This window comes from Neovison vison, chromosome 12 (assembly GCF_020171115.1).
Source record: "Neovison vison isolate M4711 chromosome 12, ASM_NN_V1, whole genome shotgun sequence".
Taxonomy (NCBI): domain Eukaryota; kingdom Metazoa; phylum Chordata; class Mammalia; order Carnivora; family Mustelidae; genus Neogale; species Neogale vison.
The window spans coordinates 141,468,849-141,491,833 of NC_058102.1; the positions used below are offsets into that span (position 1 = coordinate 141,468,849).

Consider the following 22,985-nt stretch of genomic DNA (forward strand, 5'->3'; position numbering starts at 1 on the left):
CTTTTACAACAAATTAAATAAAACAATTTATTGAAGTCTGGACTCAAGATAAGCTAGATTTACTAGCTGACCTTTTATTCATTTAAAGAACAAAATTAGCTCTAATTGCATTAGAATGGAATCCAGTAAATTTCCCCAAGTCTTCTAATGTGGCATCCGTGTAAGAACGGCTGTAATTGTTTACAAGTAAGATGGAAATGCTTTGATTATAATCTTTCCACTTGTTTTACTGTGTAGTAAAAGCATTTCCCCAAACCTACGGCCAGTTTTCCGGACAGCCTGCTATTTTTTCCCTTACACATACTGCATGTTTGGTGTTAATGAACAAACTACAACATGCCAGGGGAGGAAATTAAACTTGGAGATTTCATCATAAGTTTAGGTCAGTAACAATGACAGAGTCAGAGATGGAGGCCAAGAACTCCTTGTCTGCAAAAGGCAGAAAAGGGCCAAAGGCCTGGACAGGAAAAATTTTAACTACCTGCTTCCCCTCGGAATCACAGCTGAGACATATGGGTTTGGGTCCGTTGAATATATAAGTCCGATAAGGCAGTAAGAATAAATGCACACAGCCCACAGCTTGTGTCCCAGCTGCTAGGGAACTTCACCTGTAATGATGCTACCAATTGTCCCTAGCATTACAAGTAAGTCCTTTGCCATACACTTTAAAATATAGTTATGCTAGGGATTTTTTGGGGAGGGTGGGACTTGTTCCTGTTACTTGGTTTCTAATATAGGCAAAATACCTATGAAATGTTTTAGTCTCACTGGCAAGCTATCCAGGGCAAAACAAAACTATCAACATGCTTCCATCTTTTTTTCCTTTTAATCAAAAGCAGACAGTTTTATTGTAAGGGAGACAAATAAAAAATAGGAAAGCAAAGGGCCTTCTAAGTCTGATAGCACTGTGCTCTGAAATGTTCCTGAGCTTTACTTCTAAAGGATCCTTTTTATTTTTTTTACAAGATTTATTTATTTATTTTTGTGAGCGAACAGAGAGAGAGAGAGAGCAAGCACATGTGCATGCACATGAGGAGGGGGGAGGGGCAGAGGGAGAAGGCGACTCCCACTGAGCAGAGAGAACCCTGGAACCCTGGGATCATGAGGAGCAAAGGCAGATGCTTAACCACTGAGCAACCCAGCTGCCTAAAGGGTCATTTTTTGAAACTAATAAGCTTTGCTTGGCCTCCTCAGCATGCTTTTATAAAATATGAACGATGGCTGCCTTTTCTTAAATAAACCGTTATCTGTCATTTCTGCCTGCCCCTTGTCCCTTATCTAGTCAGAGTCCTCTTTCCTTCTGGAACTACCCCTGCCCCTCCTGACAGGCTGTCTTCGTGGCCGCAGGTGCTGGAGCCAGGCATGCGGGGCCCTGGGCAGCATCCCAGCCGCGGCTGACTTGGACCACGTCTGCCACCAAACAGTGGCAAGACGGAGCAAAAGGCAGTGAGCAGAGTCCTAACGATACATCTTGAACCCAGGATACCGGCTCACCTAAAGTCAAAGAAGCCTCTCTTACTTTGTCCTTCCAGCTGGTCTGATTTGGGCTTCTGTTACTTGAGACTAAAAGCCTTGATTAACACAAAAGCAAACACGAGCGTTCCACCTAGAGAGGAGAAGTTTCGTTAGCCTTCCTCATGAGTGTGCTCCGACGCTCTACCCTTGGATCGGAGGCTGCTGCAAGAAAAATACGAAACTGTCTTTGTGTCTGTTGTTAAAAGCTGCTACGGGTTGTCAGCTGGTTCCATATGGAAATAAAGTTTTAAATTTGGTGCCTTGAAAAACTTGGTCTCTCCTGAGAAACTCGGAGGTACCTTCCTTTTCAGAACTGTATTTCACTGTTTGCCCTTCTTGCTAGGAAGCCAGAATCCCATCTGATGTGCAATCATTCGCTTCTTCTTCCTTTTCTTGGTATTAGTTTCCTATTCCTTTTTTCTAATAACTTTATTATTCTCTCTTTAAGCTACCGTAAATTTGTTTAGACTGGAAAAAAATTATATATGAATAAACAATGTTCCACATAAAGAGGGAAAATGCAGAAAGTAGAATAAAAATCAGTTGTTATTATTTCCCTAAAGAACTTATCAATAAAAACCACAACACACATTTCACCCTGTTAAATGTCTTTCAGCTAAACCTGGTTATATTTTAAAATGTAAAATGCTTATTTTCTTTAAAAATATTTTCAACAATTATTCTTATAATTGCTCACGATTATTCTCTACTTCTAGCTGTACTGTCAAAAAGCATTATTCAGGAAAGTTTGGATCATAAAAAGACAACAAGTATCTATAAATATTTACTTTTTAAAGATTAAATTCTTTATGATATTTTTCAAGATTAATGAGCAAATCTGAGCTCCCGTTTTCATAATACAGATGATTTAGAAATTCATTAAAAAGTCCCTCCCAGAAATAGCGAAGTCCCATAAACTGCAACAAAAAACAGAATTACTTATGCAAAAAGGAAAGCATCCACCTCACTAAGAGAGGTCTGATTAATGAAAGAGTTCCAGAATCATAAGGAATCTGATAATACACAGGACTGTGCTAACAGGGGAACCCAAAACGCTGGCAGAAAGAAAACTGTAATTGCCAGCAGGAAAGTGGTCACTGTAAAATATTTCAGGATATAATTTGCCTATTTTGGGAAAGGGGTTACATCTATAAAAAGGGAAGCTATTGTAATCTCTCTTGTCAAAAGAAAATTTAGAATTATCATTGATAATAACATTGTTCTCTGAAAGGCTTCATAAATGATTTTGTGTCATTTGATCAAATATATTATTAGAGTAATTGGAAAAATGACCAACGATTACTGGATGTTTGGCAAGGAGAGCTCAAGTCATCATCCCTTCTCTGGGGAGCTCACTGTGTAAGGTCACCAGCATCCTGAGGGCAGAGGGACCAGTGCACAATTTCTCCACCACAGTAACCCCCCATATGGACCAGCCGCAATAAAAGAGCTAACAGACTGTTGGGGGACTAACAAGGAAAGAGGTCTGCTCAAGGGGAAGGGCAGGGCACTGGATGGAGAAAAAGACAGACAGACGCCTCCTTCTCAGGGCTGGCAGAGGGTAGCAAGGAAGAGGCAGCTCGGAAATGCAGCGGGGGGAATCTCTAACCCCCTATCTGCTGCTATTGTTCACCCTAATCTTTACAAAGATTTAATTTTTTTCTGAATACATTGCCAATATTTACAATTATCTTTCCTTTTAATGAGAAGTTCCTTTAACAGAATTTTGAACTTAAAAAATAGAGCCACACACACTTTAAGCCTAGAAGAGCTGCAGGCCCCGTTCTGCCCCGTCCTTCCTGCCAGTCTTGTCAGACAGGCCCTGTCCCCAAGATACTCCCATCACGAGAGTTTGCTCAATTTTCTTCATAGAAATGGAGAGATAAGTGAATGCCGTAAGCTAGCTCACGCTTCCTAATTGGCTCAACATAACTAACTCAGCCAATGGTAAAGACCGGGACGCCGAATACGACAGCCCCGCTGTGTTGCCCCTTGCCCATCTTGAGCCGGTGGACACTCTACTCACCTGCTCTTTGCCCCCAGGTACAAGCGAGACTTCACGATCCCCATCAGCACAGGCGCACAGCTGTTCCTGGACAAGCCGAGACCCTCTTGACGGGTGGGCCAGGCTGAGTCTTTGCAGTTTACTTAAATGCTTACATGCTCTTCCCACTCGTACTGCTCAAGAACTTTATAGATGTGGGGATTACAACTTCAGGGTCACTGTTCTAGTTTCATCTTCATTACTGACTAAGGGCAACTCCGGAGCCCCGTTCCTGGGGGACAGGTCAAAGGAATCGGAGGTCCTTGCTAAGGCATCTTGAACTCTGATGCTTCTCTGGTGGTGGCACCAGACTCCCCCACAGCCCCGCTGGAACATGGATTCTAGGCATGTTAAAGGAAGGCAAAAACAAGGTGTGTCTGTCCTGCTACGAGGAACAACATCAGAGATCAGAGGAAACAGTCTAACCTCAAAGTACTTTCCCAGATCAAGGGCAGAAGACCTTCTTTATTTCGGAAAATTCAGAAACTAAGTATTGTCTTAAAGATCTTCCAGTGAGAGGGTATAATTTGAACCCTGTAAAGCTGTTTCCTTTTCCCCGTAATTTCAAAAAACTATCCTCTGCTTGTTCTTCAGCAATAAACAAACCCGGACTATTCAGACTCCCCTTTCTGAATCCCACTCTGCTCGTTAATGTCACTTCAAAAGACTGCTGTAGCCCCAAGTGTGTACGAACTAAGTAAAGGCACATTTCTAAGAATCTACCTCCCCTTTGCCATTATTACTGCCATGGCATAGGCCATTTATCCTTATGCTACAACAACAAAAGATCACTTTTAATTTCATATAATTTACATGTGTCATAAAATATTCTTTTAATTTTTTTCCAACCATTTCTAGGTTTGCGAGCCATCCAAAAACTGGCAGTGGGATAGATTTGGGCACATGGGCCATAGTGTGCTGATCCTTATTTAGATTAAAAAAAAAAAAAGCTCTTTACTGATTAAGAAATATTTTACATAAAATCCTATTACTATGTGACTTGGGCCTCTTTTTCTCTCTTATTTTAATTTAAAATGTAATCTATTTCACTTAATTTATTCCTTTGTTCATTTTAAGAATTTCCTTGTGTCTGACTTCGGCCAAGTGATTAATGATTCATGTAACATGGGGCTATTTACCTAAATGTTTGAAAGTTCACATATTATATAATGTTATACTTTAATGGGCAATTTGTCTACAATGTCTGAGGATTATAATTTCCCTAATACTGGACAGTCTACCCTAGGATAACAGGATCCATTTCTCATGCTTCCCAGTATCTTAGGTGTATGAGTGATTTGTTGAGAGGAGAAAAAGTTAAGAGGAATATTATTATCAAAGTCTTTTCACGGACCTTATTCCTCTAAAGGAAATGAGCAAGCCAAATCTTTTGTGTAAGTCAAGATTAAGTAATGGTCAGTTACTGAGAAAACAGTTATAAATGTGAACTAATAAGAGAAAAGTACTTGTTGAAGGAAAAAGAAGAGTATCTTCCCTTTAGAGGCACGAGCCCAAGTACAGAATTTCCAAAAAGACAGTATCAATAGCTACTCTGGTTGGGTCCCCCTGCTCATCAGCCTTCTACCGTCAAGCAAGAAGGACATTAGTCACATTCTTGGAGATAAAACAGAAGGCATGGGGTAAGACAGTATCTGGTTTAAGAGCTGAATCTACAGTGTTTTTGTTACACTGTCAGCCTGTGAGTAACACTACCACTCACTGTCTAGATTTCTACTGACAGAACCAAAAAGAGTAACGTGGAAATTATGTGGATAATTTAGGTGAGAAAAGGATGAACTATCTGGATTTTTTTCTTCTTCCTTCAATCTTCAGAAGAACATACATTTTCCAGGAAGACCATGTTCGCCTCTACAACATCGCTCATCATCATGATATTGGACCTTTTCATTGCATTACATTTGGAACTCACAAAAGCAAAAGCATAAAATAAAAACTTTTAAGATGGAATGAACCACTGAGAACACAGAGCATATTTTCTGTTGCCTACTCTCCCCACTACGTAAGTGCACGGCTCCTACTTTCAATATGATGGCTAAAAATGGAATGAGGGGCGCCTGGGTGGCTCAGTGGGTTAAGCCGCTGCCTTCGGCTCGGGTCATGATTGCAGGGTCCTGGGATAGAGCTCCGCATCAGGCTCTCTGCTCAGCCGGGAGCCTGCTTCCTTCTCTCTCTCTCTGCCTGCCTCTCTGCCTGCTTGTTATCTCTCTCTGTCAAATTAATAAATAAAATATTTTTTAAAAAATAAAAAAATAAAAATGGAATGAAAATTCAAACCCATTTTCTACACAATATTTGGTTGTTTGCAATGTAAACAAATCCATTTTGAGGCTTACTGGTGAAAAATAAGGTTGTAAACTAGTACTTTTAGCTTGTGGAATTCATGTACATGATAAACAGTATGGTTTTTACAACAAGAAGAATGAACGATTTTTAACATGACTTATGAAAAGAAATCAAGGTTTATTATCACCTTATTACACGTAAGAGTATTTATTGGAGGCCTTAATTCATATCCCCAAAATGAGTAAAAGAAACAAAGCCAACTAATTTACTTTGAGGAAGGTGCGCGGATAGGACGACTCTGTGAAAATGAAGACCAACAGCGAGCGCGGGGTTTCTATTTCCAGTCCCCTCTTCAGCAAACAAGCAAACAAATGAGCTGATCATTCAGCCTTCCACGGTTATTATTACATACTGTTTCACCCAGCCTTGGGCGATATCTTTGTTTTCAGGTACCGAATAAAACCATGAGCATCTGCGTTCTTTGTCATGGTACGCAGAGAACACACACTCGGGAAGGACAAATATCACACCCACCGGGCAGAATATGCCAGTTACTCCACTCAACGTATAGTTTCTTCCTTTTCAGACAACCAGGACCTTACGAATTACGCAGACACAAGGTCATGTCTTTCAAAAAGAGAAAAAGAACAAGAAAGAAGGGATCCTCTATGTCAAATAAGGCAGTAAGCATTTCCTCTGAGGAAGGAACCGATACAATTTGAAAATGAAGAATTCTCAAGGCTTGACCCTCCGTGTTCGTACCTGGAAAAGGTCAGAGTCCTAAACCCATCAGGAAAGAGCAGAGAAGGTTAAGCTCCACGTATTTCGCTCTAATTGAAAACGGGTCTACTTACATCTTGTCTTGGCCGGCACCAACTCTGAGAGTCAGTCGGGGGATGACCGGACTTGGGGCTGGGACCACGGGCTCCACTTTGATCTGTTGAAGTCATTACATTAGAGTTAAATGCATTTTCAACAAAATTCCTCCCACCTCTTCTCCTCCTTCCTCATCTCCACAAACCTGATAAGCCAGTTTAAGCCTCCAAATGTGGCGAAAATGCTAGCAGCAAGGACAATCAGGGTTATTTTGATTCTGTTTCTCAACAGCTGCAGGCTCTCCGGCTTCAGGAGAAATTCTACAAACTTGAATTACTTCATGTAAGTGATGGCAATTATGGCTGTATTTTCTTAGTTTTGGTTAAGTTCTTGGATTTTACTGTTAGAATTTCTACACAAAAACTCATCTAGTCTGGTGAACATTTGGGGAACATTTAAGAAACGGCCAGACTTCACGTAAACAAAAAGGATACCTATAATGTCCTTATAGGTATCTGCGCCTATAAGATAAAATGTACATATATGGGACCTGAAAAACATGAAACTTGTCCTAAGTTTGCACTGTCATACAAGAAAAACGGCAATACCAAGTGTAACGGCAGCATGGAACTGCTGGTTTTGGGGCTAGTGCTCAGTAGACCTGAAATTCTGTAGAAGAAAAAATAGAGATTTTTTTCAGGATTTGTAGTGAAGGCGGGAGCTGCTGAACAGGCTGACGATCTTCACAAATATTTGAGCCAATGGTCAGAGAGGGAACACACGATCCCAGATGATTTTGAAGGGGTTCCTCACACGTGCTGGTGTGAAGACCCTACGGTACAATGTTCTGAATGAACAAAGTGAACAAAAGCTCCGTAGCTCACGTCATCACCCGCATCAGAGTCTTCCCACACGTGTCTGACGGGTGTATCTGGAGGGACAGTTTTTTTGTTGAATGGAATGGTACAGGCACGGGGAGATGTTCGGCATCTCTGGCCTCGGGGTCCTGCCTCCTGCTAGGCCCTGTGATGACCAGTGGCAAACCACTGACTTACGTATTTCAAGCCCAAGAATTAAATCCTAACAGGGCGGTGTGGTAGTTCTAAAGGGGAATGGCTCTGTAACATAATGCTTAATGTACTATCTCATCTAATTCCCGGATTGCACGTTGATCACATTTATTATTTTTCTTATGTTCTTAACTATCCCCTGGAGTTTTTTTTGTTTTTGTTTTTTTAATCCATCGTCACATCGAGACCTGTGGTTTCAACCATTCTCATGAACAACGTCTGGCACCATGGAGGCATCGAGTACTTACTGAGTTAACAACTCAAGCAGAGCACCCTCAACTCCCTGCCTCTTGGTTATTTCCCCATCTGTCCAGGACCAATCTGAAATCATCCTTAAGGGCACCGAGGAATTCCAAAGAAAATTTTCAAGATCACGGTCAACATGTACCCACAGCAACCCCGTTCTGCCTCTGCCTTCAAGGCTGTTTATCTGGATTATCCGCTGGGCTCGGGAAGGGCAGAGACCATGTCTGGTTTGCTTACTGCTGCTTCGCAGCGCCCAGCACAGGCTGACTTGTCCTAAGTGCGCAAGACACAGTGAAAGAAGGTGTCTGAAGCCGTGACTGCAAATCCTTACTTCTTTCCAGACCTATCTCCCGTGATTTCCTTTCCTCTTTTGCCCCTCATACTCCACAGGAAAACCCACTGAGGTGGCCAGGCAGGAGAGCTTCTGCAGCCCCTCCACACCCACGGGCTTCGCCGCACGGGCCACCAGACCAGAGGCCGTGTCCTCTGGAAGAAACTTCCTCCTCACGTGGGCATCTTCAACTCTATAGTTGCACAATTTTCCGCTAGCTTTTAAATGTGCTCGATGGTTTTAGAAAACCCGTCTGCCCTTCAGCCTCTCGCTGACAACCTCTTCTATTTTTCAGTCTCACATCTTTGTCTCCTTCCTCAGGTAATCATTCCCCAAACCACTCCAGTCTCCTTTCTCTCCCAAGCAGGCCACTAACACCACTCTCCCCAGACTCCGATTGTTTCCTGAGGTCTTGGTATATTTTTCCACTGGGGACCTTATCACACTCCTTCCTCCTCTACTAGGTCGTCTCCCTTTGCCTGTCCTAATTTGGCCCCTGCCCCTTGTCCCTCAACACGTTCTTCCATGAGCTCATCCATGTTCATGGTTTCCATGGAAGGTTTTTACGATATGTCACTGTCTTCAAAATCTCCGTCTCTAGACTAGCACTGATTGAAGATAAGACCAAAATAGAATATTGCCTACTGAACATTTTGAACTCAATATCCTGTGTTTCATCTCACCACATCTAAACTTCAACTTATCAACTTCCCCACAAAATCCTGCTCCTCTAAACGGTCTCATTTTGGCGCAGGTCTCCTCCATTCGCCCAGTTCTCTGGAGAGTAAGTCTGGTGGTTCCTCTTAAGGCCCTAGAGGACCAAGGGCCACTGGGGCGGGATCAGGGCAAGATCCGTGCACAACTAGCTAGGGTTTGCACCCTCTTCCCCCCGTCCCTTTTTTAACAGAAAGCTCCAGATCTAAATGAATCTGAAAACCAATGGTTTGGTCTATTTTGTAAACTATTTAGATTTCTCTATTTTTCTCACCTTTCTGTATTATCTGCGGAAGAACAGACAAATACATCCAAAACAAACAAACATTTTAAACACTTACTTCTTGTGCCAGGCACTGTGGTCGTTATTTTTCAGATGTTCTCATGTAGGTTTTTTAACAAGTATGTGGAGTAGGCATTAGGGTTTCTGTTTTACAGGGAACCTGATCATAGAGGAAGCAATCATTCTTCCTTTTCCTTTTTCTGTTCTAAGGCCACAGTAACAGCAAAACTAGGACTGGATTCAGCTGTTTTGTTTCAGAGAACGGAAAACTACACAAAGTTCCTCTATCTTTTTAATTCTAAAAAACTTCGGGGTTATATGGTCCTAAATGATGAGTAATAGTCCACATTCCTTCAGTCTGCATTTAACCTTTTTTAAAGCTTTATTTAAAAATAAAGCTGCTTTACCTGGAAAAAGATCTCTCCTATTATTATGCTTCTCATTGTTGTTTGGTTCATGTCTATCACCACACCACACAGGAATTGCAGCTCACGCCTGCATAGCACAAAGTGTTCCATATACAGGATGCACTTTGCTCTTTGAACTCTGGAAGTTGGGTGTGGGACGTATTATCATTCCCAAATATTGGGGACCAGAAGGATTAAGTGGCTTGCCCAAAGTGAAAAGTTAGTAACTGATCTACCTGTAGGTCCCCTGACACTAAACCACCCTCCCCCCCTACCATGCTGCTGAGTCTTTTGTTCTGGTAATGCTGGGGTCTTACAGAGGAGTTGCTTCCTCACTTTCTCTGTAAATGTCTCTTAAGATAAATGGCATATACTAGTGAGATGGGTAGGGTTGGTGGTGGTTGTTTTTTAGAGAGGCAGAGGGAGGGGAGCAGGGGAGGTGAGGGCAGAGGGAGAGGGAGAGAAAGAGAATGTTAAGTAGGCTCCATGCAGCACTGAGCCTGACGTGGGGCTCAATCTCACGGCCTTGAGACCAGGAGCTGAGACAAAACCAAGACTTGGATTCTTAACCGTCTGAGGACTTACGTGCCCCTAGCATTGGTTGTAAAACACTTTTTCTCCACGTAAGGCTAACTAGTTGGACATCATGATTGACTTTGGCCTCACCTCCATTCGACTAACCTGGCTGGGGTTTAGTGGAGTACCTCAACTTGAGTACCTCGTCAGGATAAAAGAATCAAGGCATGGTTTATTTATGTCCTATTTTTAAAAAAAAGTTATGTATGTGTGTATATATGATATGTAAAAAAAAATAAGCAAACAAAATAGAGATACGTTTTGTAAGACCAATTAAAAATGGTACATATGTGCCCTGAAGACAAAGATATTTCATGAACTTGTGGAATTAACGAATGATTCAGAACCTGTTACCTCAACTTGTACCTTAGGGTACAATTAGGGGGACCATATTATCCAGAGACACCTCTGAGAGTGAAAGTGGGAGCTGTTATTTACATCACAAAAGTGTGCACACGGGGACTGTCCTAGGCCAACCAGGACATAGAGCAACCCTCCCTACAAATACTTAAAACGTCAGTTTCATTCTTAAAGAAGCTGAACAGGACCTAACCTAAGGATAATATTCAAGCAATTACAAAAAAAGGTTAACGAGGATGCCAATAATACAAAGAAAACAGCATCTCCAAATTAAAATTTCCTACCAGACTTCCGTTTGCATTAACTTTATCCAAATGCCTACCAAAATAAAAACAAAGACATGTCCTGCATTCACAAAGCGACTGCTCATGTGTCCTTCCCAGAAACCAATAAACTAAATAAATGACTATTATTTGAATTACTTAACCCATACGACTAAGGCCATCTTTTAATGGCAGGAAGCCAAACTCGGGGGACAACATGAGCTTCTAAGGGTTAAAATAGAAGCACTGCACTTGAGAGGGAGCTGAGAATTGGGGCGCGCAGAGCATTTACAGTGGATTACTAAGCTTCGCAATCCACCAAAGAGCAAAGTCCAGTAATAGAAGACTCCTTTGTAGCTAACTAAAAATACATTGTCAGTGGATTTGTCCAGTTTTATGTATAAGCAATACTGCTTTCACCTGAACTAATACTAGTAGTCATATAAGCCCCTTATTGCCATGTGCTGCATTTTTTTTGCTAATCTTCAAGGATTTAGCTTCTTTGCCACATACCTCAGGGCACCAACTGATAAAGCTCTAACTCTCCATTTTTCCAGGACACCAGCAGTGCGGCCTTGCAAAAAATGAAAATCGCTCAAGAGATTTAAAGGGGAAATTTATTTTTAAAATCCTGACTTGAAGCAAAGAGGTGGATTTTTAAAAAGCTTATCTATAAAGAATCAGTTTAAATTTAAATTCTATCTTGGAACTCTTTCATGCATTCCAGCTTTAAAGTTTATCTTCTGACAGGGACTTTCTGCAAAGGTAATGGGCAGCTTTGTCAATATAATCTGGCCAAGTTTTTATTTTCTATTTTTTTAACATTAAACTTCTTTCATTTAAAAAAAAAAATGTGTGCTTGATAGGGTGGCAGCAAGTTCAGCGAATGCCAGTTCAGATTCCCATCTATGCTAACGGGTCAGCAAAATATTCCTGAAAAAGGGCTGCTGAAGAGCTAATAATTTTAATAAGCTAACATTCTGGATGCGGAATCACGATAACCAGTGAGCACCTTTTGTCTTTCTTAGCAATTAAGGTCTTTACATTAATTCAATTTAGAAACATGGTCTAAATACTGATAAACTGTTTAAGACATTAAAAAGATGGCCCGGGGCACTGGGTGGTTCAGTGGGTTAGGTCTCTGCCTTCGCTCGGGTCGTGCTCTCGGGGTCCTGGGATCGAGCCCCGCGTTGTGCTCTCTACTCGGCGGGGAGCCCGCTTCTCCCTCTCTCTCTGCCTGCATCTCTGCCTGCCTGTGATCTCTGTCTGTCAACTAATTGAATAAAATCTTAAAAAAAAAAAAAAAAAAAAGACTGTTTTTCAGAGTCCATCTGAGGCGTTTGAAGTGGCGGGGGGGTGGGAGGTTGGGGTACCAAGTGGTGGGTATTATAGAGGGCACGGCTTGCATGGAGCACTGGGTGTGGTGAAAAAATAATGAATACTGTTTTTCTGAAAATAAATAAATTGGAAAAAAAAAAAAAAGAAGAAGTTCTACGGTGTGGTCAAGTATGACAAGTGGAATCCAGCAAGGGCAACTAGAACAGAACGCAGACTTTCACTAAGTTCACCTACGTGGCGAGCTGCAGATGGCCTCTGGCAAATGTCTCTGAATTTAAACACACTCCTATAAACGTTACTGGTTTCCTCTTGGAACAGACAGTAATAAGAAGCAGGAAGAGAGTATCTCTCCCTTTCTACTGGGCTATTGTATTGACTGAAAACCGTTTCACTAGTTAATTATGAGAGCTGATGAGAAAGGACTGGAAATGAGAGTACTTTACTGCAAGCAGAGGGAAAACAATGACAACCTTTTGTTAAAGGCACAAACCGGTACAACTATCCGTCATTCTCTAAAGAACAAACTGTTTAAATTCAATAAAAGATTATCTGAGGGCAAATGCTAAGGGATTTGGGGATAGATTAAAGAAATGTGAAACATTTTAATTGTTCTGATAACTGGTCATTAAAGCACAGAGGCCCGCGATTGCCCGCTCTTTGAAAAGGAGCTCTCTAAGGTCTCCTCAGGGACTACAGTTCTCTAAAATCGTGATGTTCACCTTACTCCGGAGTGTGAAACCACGTTTATCCCCTCATCAGCTCTGTCTGAGGTGGCTGGCTGAGAAGGCCATTCTGGGTGACAGAGAACACAGGCTTCCCTCAGACGGACCTGGGGCCAGTCCCGGCTCCTCCACCCAGCAGCTACAGCAAGCTACTCGAACTTTCTGTGCAGTTTTTCAACTCAAAACAGCAGCCAACAGCACCAAACCTTTTTAGGTGCCGGGAGGATTCATTAATGGAATTCCGGCCCGGTCTGGTGCCCGTATGCACTAAGTAGCAGCTGCTAGTATCATTCGTTGTCTGGGTTGGTTCCTCCAACAGTGGACGTTAGCTCAAAATAACATTCATCGATCAAGAGGATAAAAATTGGAGGAATCCTTTATAGAATGTGTGACCTTTCCACTATAAGCAAATCTCAATTATCTGTGGGTTGATCATCCATATAATTGTTTAGTTATAAGCAAATTCCGGAGAGTCATCTTAAATGACACCAACTGGTCTTTTTCTTGGAGAAGCTATTAAACTATAGTTTTTAAGCAGAGTTAGCCATCCTTTATGATGATGCTGTCTCTTTCCGGTACTGAATGGGAAGAAGGAGACAGAAGGAAGGGAGCAGCGGGTCAGAGAGGTACGAAGAAGTTGGGGAATAACTAGTTAAGTGGCAGAGCTAGAATTTAGATCCAAGTCAGTCTGACTGCCAAAGCCCACGGTCTTCCTGGGCCAGCACTTTTTAGGCCCATTTATCCACAGTTGTGACATCATCGTTTTGGGGATGACACTCTACCATGCCTTCCCAGATCATACTCAAGAGCATCTAACAACAATTCAATTCCACTAACAAACAGTGAAGATATTTTCTTATTCAATTTTCTCACAGCAATCCTCCTTCCAAAAAAACACTTAAAATACCAAGAGGCAAAGTGAATTAAAGTAGTCCTGTAACATTCCTCTCAACTTCAAAAACCCTCCGTTGATAAATTAGGTCATGTGGTACATACACCGACCGACCCAAGCACAAATGGGAAAGTGTAACTGATCTGAAAGGCACAGCTAGGTTTCTCGCCACTGAAGCTATCACGTCACGTTTGCGCCTGTTCAGCACAATTGCTCTTAGTGTTGTCCATAAAAAGTTAGTTTGCTTCTATTTAAAAGACCAGACTCCTAACCTTGACTAGTGCATTACTCACTAGTGGATCATTACCTCCACTAGAAAAAATATTTTGCCTCCTGATGATGCAGCCACTAAGCCAGGTGCCTGGCATACATTATTTTAATTAATCCTTTTTTATTTAACGTAGGCAAGTGTAGTGGCTAAGAAACACCAGTGATGGCATCTGAGAGCCTCGGTGGAAATCGCGGCTCCTGCTCAATCACTTCCAAGGCGTGTGATTGCGGACAACCTTATTCATTTCTCCAAGCCTCAGTTTCTCATCTTAAAATAAAAGCAATTACAGTATTTACCTTATAGAGGTGTGGTAAGAAATTAAACTTAATGTAGTGTTTACATGGTGTTGAGCATCTCATAATTTCTCAATAAATATTAACTATTAGTGTTTCCTGCTTTCAATGAGTGTTACCACATCCCTACTTTAAAGATGGAGTGCCTAAGGAATAAAGAAACTAAAAAAAAATTGCCCTGGATCTTAACTCAGATTTGCTGGATTCCAGAGCCCAAGCCTCCTCGAACCTACCATGCAGATTCCCGTCTAACTAATCTAACCATCTAAACTAATCTTTATTGGTTCTTGTATTGATAAATGTGGGTGTGGCTGGTAACAACTTCATAGGCAGGTTAAATAAATATGGGCAATTTTTTTTTTCTTTCATTAAAATACTGCCCTTGCTTGCTGATCTGGGTTAGAGAGTTGCTCCTGTGAGCTGGTCAGGATGAGAAGGAAGAAAGACACGGTGGCCCTCATTTTTGTGACAAAAGACATTTTCTCGGGGTAGCTAAGATATGCCTTATGTTGATCCGCAGATATGTGAGGGAACTCCAGAGCCCCATGTACCCCAATTTCAGGTACACTTTGATTGACTCGTATGGCTTGATGCTCGGGGAGGAACAAGCGGAGTTGAAAGAGGCCAAGTCAAGGTTAAGGTTAATATCTCAATTTCGATACCTTGTCAGTGGCATCTGCATGGGCTGAACTGGCCTTTATTCTCTCCTCTCTCCATAAAGAGCTAAACTTTAAAAGAATGCCAAGGAAGGGGAAATACTTTTCCGACATTGATAAGCACAGATGACACACCCAGTCATATGTAAGTTGGCTAGTCTGGTCCAACAAAGCAGCAAACTCTAGGTTTCTCTGTCTTATGGGCAGATTCAAAGCGACCTAAACACTTGCCTCCATCCAGCATACTCCGGCATTTACTGGGCATTTACTCATGTGCCAAATACAGCACTGAGCGCGTCCCAGATGCAATCCCATTTATTACTCACAAAACTTGCCCGGTGTCATACAGCTAAAAAAAGTCAGGATGTGAACTCAGGTTTAACTCTAGAGACAATACTGCTTACTCTGTTTGAAGACATTATAAGATACCCAGCTTTTATAAATTTTTATCTTTTGTCCTTCATCTGAGCCATCTGACATGGTACAAGGTACAAGACATGGTACAAGGGCTTTGTCTTCTTCTGTTGGGTGTAATCTGGCAACTCATAACTGAGCCTTCCCCTCTGACCGAGGTAGTCTGAGGGAATTCCCTTTCCCAAAGTCAGGTAGAAGCCGTGGGAAGGGGAGGTCTACTGTTACAAATCTAATCTGATGGGCTCTACTCAAATTCATAATGGCCGCTGAAACAACTCCCTTGACTTTTCGAAGTTAGGATGGTGTTGAAGGCAACAACACCCTGTTTGAGTTACTGAGGACTGAGGGCCCAGCTAGTTGCCAAGGTGCTGGGTCCGTGAGGGCTAAGTGCTAATTGCTGCTGGGCAAGATCTCCAGCAGTCAACATTTCGAAACCATGAGGAGTATCTCCCTGTCAGTGACCTGGCTTCTCCTGGCTGTGTGACCTTGATCTTGGACAAGTCATGCTCTCAGGCTCAATTCCTCAACCACAAATGCCGGTAACAATACCTGTTGGACGTCAGGCACAGGTGTGCTGGGAGGAGAAAACAAGGAGTGCGCTAGTGCCAGGTACACAAAAACACGAGAATGGTAAGATGATTTGAAAAATGGAAACAACAGTTGGGAGTTCCGTGTCTTGTTAACTTGCTGATGTTTAGTTATTAATATCAGGATTTCCATTCTACTGCTTTATATTGTAGAATAGCCAAGGGGGACAGAAAAAGCATAAAGTTAGGCAGAAAAATGTGAGAGTTGCCGTTATGGCTTGTCAGCCAAATGAAATTTTCTAGGTAAGTTTGAAATTCGAAATATTGCAGATGTACCGGTAACAGATGTGCCGTGTGTCAAATACATCCTATTTACTATGTGGGGAAAAATGACTGTGTGTTATTTTCCAGCCACCCTCCAAGAGATTGCTTCTAGGGGCCAGGGAAAGGGTCTCAGAATCCGTGTGTATGACACCATGAATACTTGGGTACTTTTTCAGAAAGTTTAAAAGAAATGTTCAAACCAACTAGTCGACCACTATAATCCTAGGAACCATGAACTGAAGAGCAAAGCCATAAAAGGACACGTCACAATCTGGGCTCCAAGGCTTGAGGTCCCCGTTTCTACAAAACTGCGGGATATAGATCAGCTTCCTCGACTGTACTCTGGGAGAGCCGGACTTACTAACATTGTAAAATATTTGGAATTATTTTCTGCCGATCAGCCTAGATACTCGGAAACATGTCCTAATCTTATTAAAGCAGAAAATAGAAGGATAAGAGACACTACAGAAAGGAGTAGACAGCCCTAACCTTAAACACTTAACAGACACGGCTCACCAAAAAGAGACACGAATCTTCCAGGTGGGACGCCACAGGCCTAGCTGTCCTCTGAAAACAGTGCCACAGGTCTGCATGCCCTGAGTAAGATGGATGCTTTTTGGGGTATCTAATAATTTGGGCACAAAACACTGTGTGGCACCCTTGATAATTACACAAATATTATTTACAGTTGAAGGTGACCAACGTTTTAAACTGCCAGGGACTACTGAGTCTATCTGCTCAGTAGAGGGTTAAGCTCCGCTATTAGATTCCTCTTGGGCTATGAATCTGCAACATTTTTTAGTACCGGGGGTGTGTGTGTGGGGGGGTGCTTGGTTACAAATGTGTGGGTCTTAGAATTAAAATGAAACCTCATCACCACATTACAAGGATCTTCCCGTTTGACCTCTGGGCAGTACATGTCCGGAACACAGACAGGACCTCGGGCTCCATCTACCTGCATTTTTCAGCCCGACGGGGTCCGGACATGGCAAGGGGCTTACTTTTTCATGCCTGTGCTTGTCCTTTTCTTTTTCTCTCTTCTCTCTCTCCCTCTTCTCTCTCTCCCTCTCTTTGTCTTTCTTCTCCTTCTCCTTCTCTTTCTCCTTCTTTTTCTTCTTCTCTTTTTTGTCCTTTTTCCGTTCTTTCTCCTTGGGCTTCTCTTTGTCTTCGAACAGTTTTTCAGGGAGCACCGACGACAGAGTAGGCAGCGCAGTGGGGACCCTGGCGGCCGCCGCGGGGCTGAACAAGGGTAGCGGCGCATCCTTCGGGGGCAGCACCAGGGGCCCGGGGGCCACTCTGGGCCTCTCGTCCCGCCCCTTCTCTTTAACCTTCTCCCGGTCTCTCTTATCTTTATCCCTTCTGCCCCGGTCTCTGTCTTTCTTCTTATCTTTATGCTTCTCTCTCTCCTTCCTCACTATTCCGTCTTTCAATCGCACTTTTGGATCAACATCCTCAAATTCTTTTATTTTAAACTTATAGGGATCTGGCTCTTCATCTTTAAGAAATTCCTTCCAGGGGTACTTGGTTTCCTTGCTGCTCTCCTTCTCCTTCTCCTTCTCTTTCCCCTTGTCCTTCTCTTTATTCTTCTCTTTGCTTTTGTCTCTTTCCCTCTCCTTGTCTCTCTGCTTCTCTTTCTTCTTCATTTTGGTTTTCAGTTCCTTTTTCAACTTCTTTTTGACTTCCACGGAGGAAGGCAGCTTGGTTTTCTCCTCGTACACCTTGTGCAGTGGTTCAGGGGTAGGAGGAGAGACCGAAGGAGAAGAGATGTAGGGAAAGGCAGGAGGCATGGTTGGAGGTGCTCCCATTTTTGCTTTCCGCACAACCTCGTCGATGGAGGCGTCCATTGTCCACGAATTGTCAGAACTTGAAGTTCCGCCTGAAAGAGGCAGAGGAGTGGATCCTGACTTAGTGAAATTGTTGGAGGAGGTGGAAGCTTTTGGAGTCGTACATTCTGAACCCGAAATCCTCTTAGGGCTGGTAAAAATGTCTCCTTCGGATTCTGATCCAGAAGAAAATTCGAAAGGGTCTGGCTCCCGTTCGGCGCAAGCCCGTGCAATCACGGCGTTGATAGAGTCGTCGATCGTTCTATCCGTCACAACCGCCTTCTTCGGCTGGTTCTCGTTGTTGAGTTTCCCAGGGTCTGGCGGGGTCTGTATCTGTTTTACCTGAATGGTGTCTCTACTCAGTTTTTCACTCATCATAGCTGAAGGAGTCCTGTTCGGTGTTTCCGGTCTGACAGGTACTGGGGGAGTATGAGTCATCATCACCTTGGGACTCTTGGGGCTTTTGGGGCTCTTGGAGCGACCAGGAGACTTCTTCTCTTTGGATATAGTTTTGGGTGACCGAATAGGACTTCCGACCATGGCTGGTGACTGCGTCGTTTTCGGTGATTTAGTCTTCTGTCCCGGAGAACTAGTTTTAGTCTTTGTTTTCGGTGTAAATGACTTTGTTTCTAGCGGTTTTGTGATTGGCATTTGTGATTTTGCGACCGGTGCCAACATCGGTGGCTCCGGCGACGGAGGGGCTAGGTCTGCACTGTCCTGGGCGTGGACCGGAGAGAGCATCGGCGGAATCTTCTGGGTATTTATCGAGCTGAGGGGCTCTCGCGCTTCCAACACTACTACATCCAGAGTGTCCCCCTTAGTGCTTAACAGCCGTGGTCGCTTGATGGCGGGCACTTCCTCAGCTTCGGGACTATCCAGCGGTCTCTTACCCAAGAAATTCTCATCATTAATAATTTCCTCCTCCTCCAGTTCATCATCTCCTTCCAAGGGAACCTGCATGGCTTCTGCGGACGTGCCGCCGTCAGTGGGCACCTGCTCCTCTTCTTCTTCTGGTAAAGGAAGAGGAAAGAGCTGTTAGTGTGATATACAGAAAGTCCTAACAAATAACAGCAATGGCTTCACACATGATTTCTAGGAAAGACAGGAATTTACGGACAGTGTTTAGAGGGGAAGGAAAGTGGTAGATCCTCAAGGATCGTCCAAACTCGCACGCCATTGTTCCCTGAAGAGTGGCGATCGGGGACAGCAGATGTGGTTTGGCCCTATTTTCAGGATCTGGAGTCTGCTGAGTAGTTCCCATTTGTCTCGTGCTTCCTTAATTATGTTCCTAACCTGACTCAGTACTGCCTTTCTCTTCCTTCTTCCTCTGTGTACAGGTGTGCATAAGCGCGCACCCCCCCCCACCTCTAAAGATCATGAGATGGGTTCTTATAGGACGACAACCTCAGAAATGACAAGAAAGGATACATTTTTGAGGACTCACAACAAACGTTAATTCTTGGAGTTTAGCAAATGCAAGCCTCCAACCTGGATATAATTCATATACCACTTACGCCTTCTGTTCTGCTTGCTCGACATCAGCCACTTTGAGGCACAGTGTGGTGTGACGGCAAACACACAGGCTTTGGCATTACAGAGATGATGTTTCTGCTGGCAACCTGGCACTTCAGCAACAGGCCTTCAGCACTCTCTTAACCCCTGGAGCCTGTTTCCGGACCTTTCGAAAAGGGCTAATATTACTGGGCCCGCCTACTTGACTGAGTTGCTTTAAGATCACATTATTTCGGGGCGCCTGGGTGGCTCAGTCGGTTAAAGCCTCTACCTTTGGCTCAGGTCATGATCCCAGGGTCTTGGGATCGAGCCCCGCATCAGGTTCTCTGCTCCGCAGGGAGCCTGCTTCCTCCTCTCTCTGCCTGCCCCTCTGCCTGCTTGTGACCTCTGACTGTCAAATAAATAAAATCTTTAAAGAAAAAAATCACATCATTTCTTTCTCCACATATTAACGAAGCATACTACCGGTTAGCACGAAGACACAATTATGTGTACAGCACAGAGAAAGTGACTGGCACCAGAAGACAGATAAAGAACTACAGCAGTTCAAAGCAGAAACCGATTACTACAGTATCAAAGATCTCAGGAAGGTTTCACTAATTAGGTAGCATTTTGGGTATTTGGAGACTAGGAATGGCGAAGTACAGGATGAAGGAGCAGATGGCGAAGACAGGGAGGTGCAACACAGGAGGCCAGGGAACAGTTCGTCCGGCCAGCGGGCTGCGAGACAGTACGAAGTGAGCTTAGTAAGGCTGCATCCAGATCCTAGAAGCTTTGAATTCCAGAAAGACAGAATGATCTTTATTCTACTGGTAGTTTGGACCTGGAGAAGGTTTTTAGACAAGGAAGAAAAGTCACAGGGTATATGTCAGCAAATCCTTCTGGCAGGAACATACAGGACGGATGGAAGGTAATGTAATAACGGAGAGGTGACAAATTAGGGGCCACTGAAATGACGTAGGTAACTGACAGCAGGGTCTGAACTCGAAGAGCGGTAACACAAGGAAGAAGCAGTAGGGATACACGAGATTTTGAAGACAGAACGAACGGACTCATACATGATGAGCTCTAAGAGTGGGGAAAGGAGTGGAGCACCATCTCAAGGCTCTGCGCCCTGGCGAGTGAGTGTTGCAGTCATTAAGAGACGTAAAGTAAAGAAGGCAGATGGTTATTAATTAGTTCGAGCCCTAGGCCTGGAGTGGGGCGGACAGTGAGTGATGACCAGCACAGGACAAATGTGAGACATAAGGACTGTTAGTTAGCATGACTCGAGAATAACACTCTCAACGGTCCAGGCACCTAAGTGGAAACCAGCTCATTCCAGACTCCTTCTTTCCTTTGTTTCTGCACCTCCGCATTGTGAACTCAGCCTCCACTGCCTGTCCTGTGACGTGCTCTCCCCATCGCTACTACTGTTTGCTCGCAACTGCCCTCTGTTCTTCTAACCAGTCTCTCGGCCTCCAGCTGCCATCTTCCACATTGCCTTACGCTGATCTTCTGAAACCACAAATCCGAGAGTGTGACTCCCCATCTCAAGAACCTTTCACAGGTCCCTAGGGGACTACTTTGCCAAAAGAATTCCTTGGAGCGCCAGGGTTTGGTGGAACCCCTTTGGAGGCACCGCACTGTGCAGACTGGGTCTCCTATTCTCTATCAAGTGGAATGCTTACCCCAGGGTTATCTATTTTAACTGCTGAACTTCCGTTAGAGTAATCCCTCTGCCCTCTTTTTGTTGTGAGGCTGAAACAGGTTGAAAGCCAGTATTCTAAAATGTAAAATTAACCCAATGTTCCCAGCATCACCTACAGGGCCTGCCATCACCTGATTCCACTCGTAATTCACCTCCCCTTTCCCTGCGCCACGCGGGCTGGTCTGCAGTTCCCCTAGGACACACTTCTGCGCCTCTGCACATGCAGCTCCCTCCGCCTGAAGGCTCTGCCCCCCGACACTTGGGTAACTGTCTCTTCTTAGCCTCCAATCATGGGTTCCATCTTCCGTGACACTTTCCATAACAACTAGAAATGGGCGCCCTCCCGCTTTGGGCTCTACCATACTCTGGTTATATGAACAACAAGCAAGTCCAGAATATCTACTATCTGGCCTTTTATAGAAATGTCTTCAGATTCCTATCCTAGATCTACTCTATTCAGAAAAACTGAACAGCCCCTTCCAACCCTGTCTTCATCAGAATGGCAAGACAGACCGCGACTCTGCTCAACCACTAACAGGCAAACATTTGAAAAAATGGGAAGGAAGAGAGCTTTCGGATAGTCTCCAAGCAAACAAATAAAAAACTTTACAGTACTTATTACTGTTTTATTTCTAAATTCTAAAGAACCTCCTCCTACCTGACAGGTTCCTAATCCTACCGACCAAAGCAGAAAGAGGAACCTTTAATGTTCAATCATGTCTTGTTCTCCTACCTCTGGAGGACACCTGGGCTAGATCGGCTCTGGGATGGGGTGTCCTCCCGAGAGGGCCTTGAGTGAATCCCCTGGGAGGGCAGAGGGATTACTCTAGCAAAGCAATCCCTAGAAAAGGAGCTCCCGGGACCCACAGGAAGATAGTTAGCTATACCTCCTCCCGATGAAAGGCCTGTGCTTTGCTTTTCTGAGCTAGAACAACTAATTAGAGTTCAATAGTCAAACTACCAAATAATAATACTGGTCCATAATAGATACACATTATAAAGTCAACCCTGCAATCCTCTTTGAGAACATAACAAATAAAAACCACAAAAACAACTTTCCTTGCCATAATCTCTGAAACCCTACATAACAGCTAAGTCCTGAATTAACACTCAGGTCAAGCGGGTTTCACCTCCTCCATGTGGCCGAAGAACTCTATCCCGCACTGAACGCAGGCAGAGATGCTGGGGACACCGTGTGAGAACAGGTATTTTAGTAAGCGAAGCTCCTTGCTGCTAAAGGTGCGGTAAGGAATTACTAACAAAACTGGTATTTTCTATTCTGCTTGTGTTAAAATTTGGCTAACGTTAATGGTGATAAGACTTTTGATTTGATTATCCTTTGTGTAAGAACTGATTCAAAACTGTGCTAGCTTTATAACTAATCGTTACTGCTGCCAGTCATCACAGAAAACCATGAATTATGATATACCTCGTACACTTCTAGGAAAAAAAAAAGATATTGACAGTAAGAAAAGAGACATATCAAGAACCACACTTACACCAGTATAGGAACCTTTATTTTCCAAAAATATGTCATGTCTTTGGGGAAGGCTCAAGTCCACTACTGAACAACACTGTTCATCATATCAATTCA

The 22,985-nt window shown here is 43.4% G+C and overlaps 1 protein-coding gene across 1 annotated transcript in view; it reads right to left on the bottom strand.

Annotated features, from left to right (window-relative positions):
• TAF3 (TATA-box binding protein associated factor 3) overlaps positions 1-22,985 on the bottom strand; it is a 174,191-nt gene that overhangs the window by 30,284 nt on the left and 120,922 nt on the right. Inside the window, exons 3-4 of the mRNA XM_044229207.1 lie at positions 17,368-19,199; positions 6,718-6,800 (exon numbers count right to left, since the gene is read on the bottom strand). Of these exons, the coding sequence (XP_044085142.1) occupies positions 6,718-6,800; positions 17,368-19,199 (1,915 nt within the window). The remainder of the gene's footprint in view (positions 1-6,717; positions 6,801-17,367; positions 19,200-22,985) is intronic.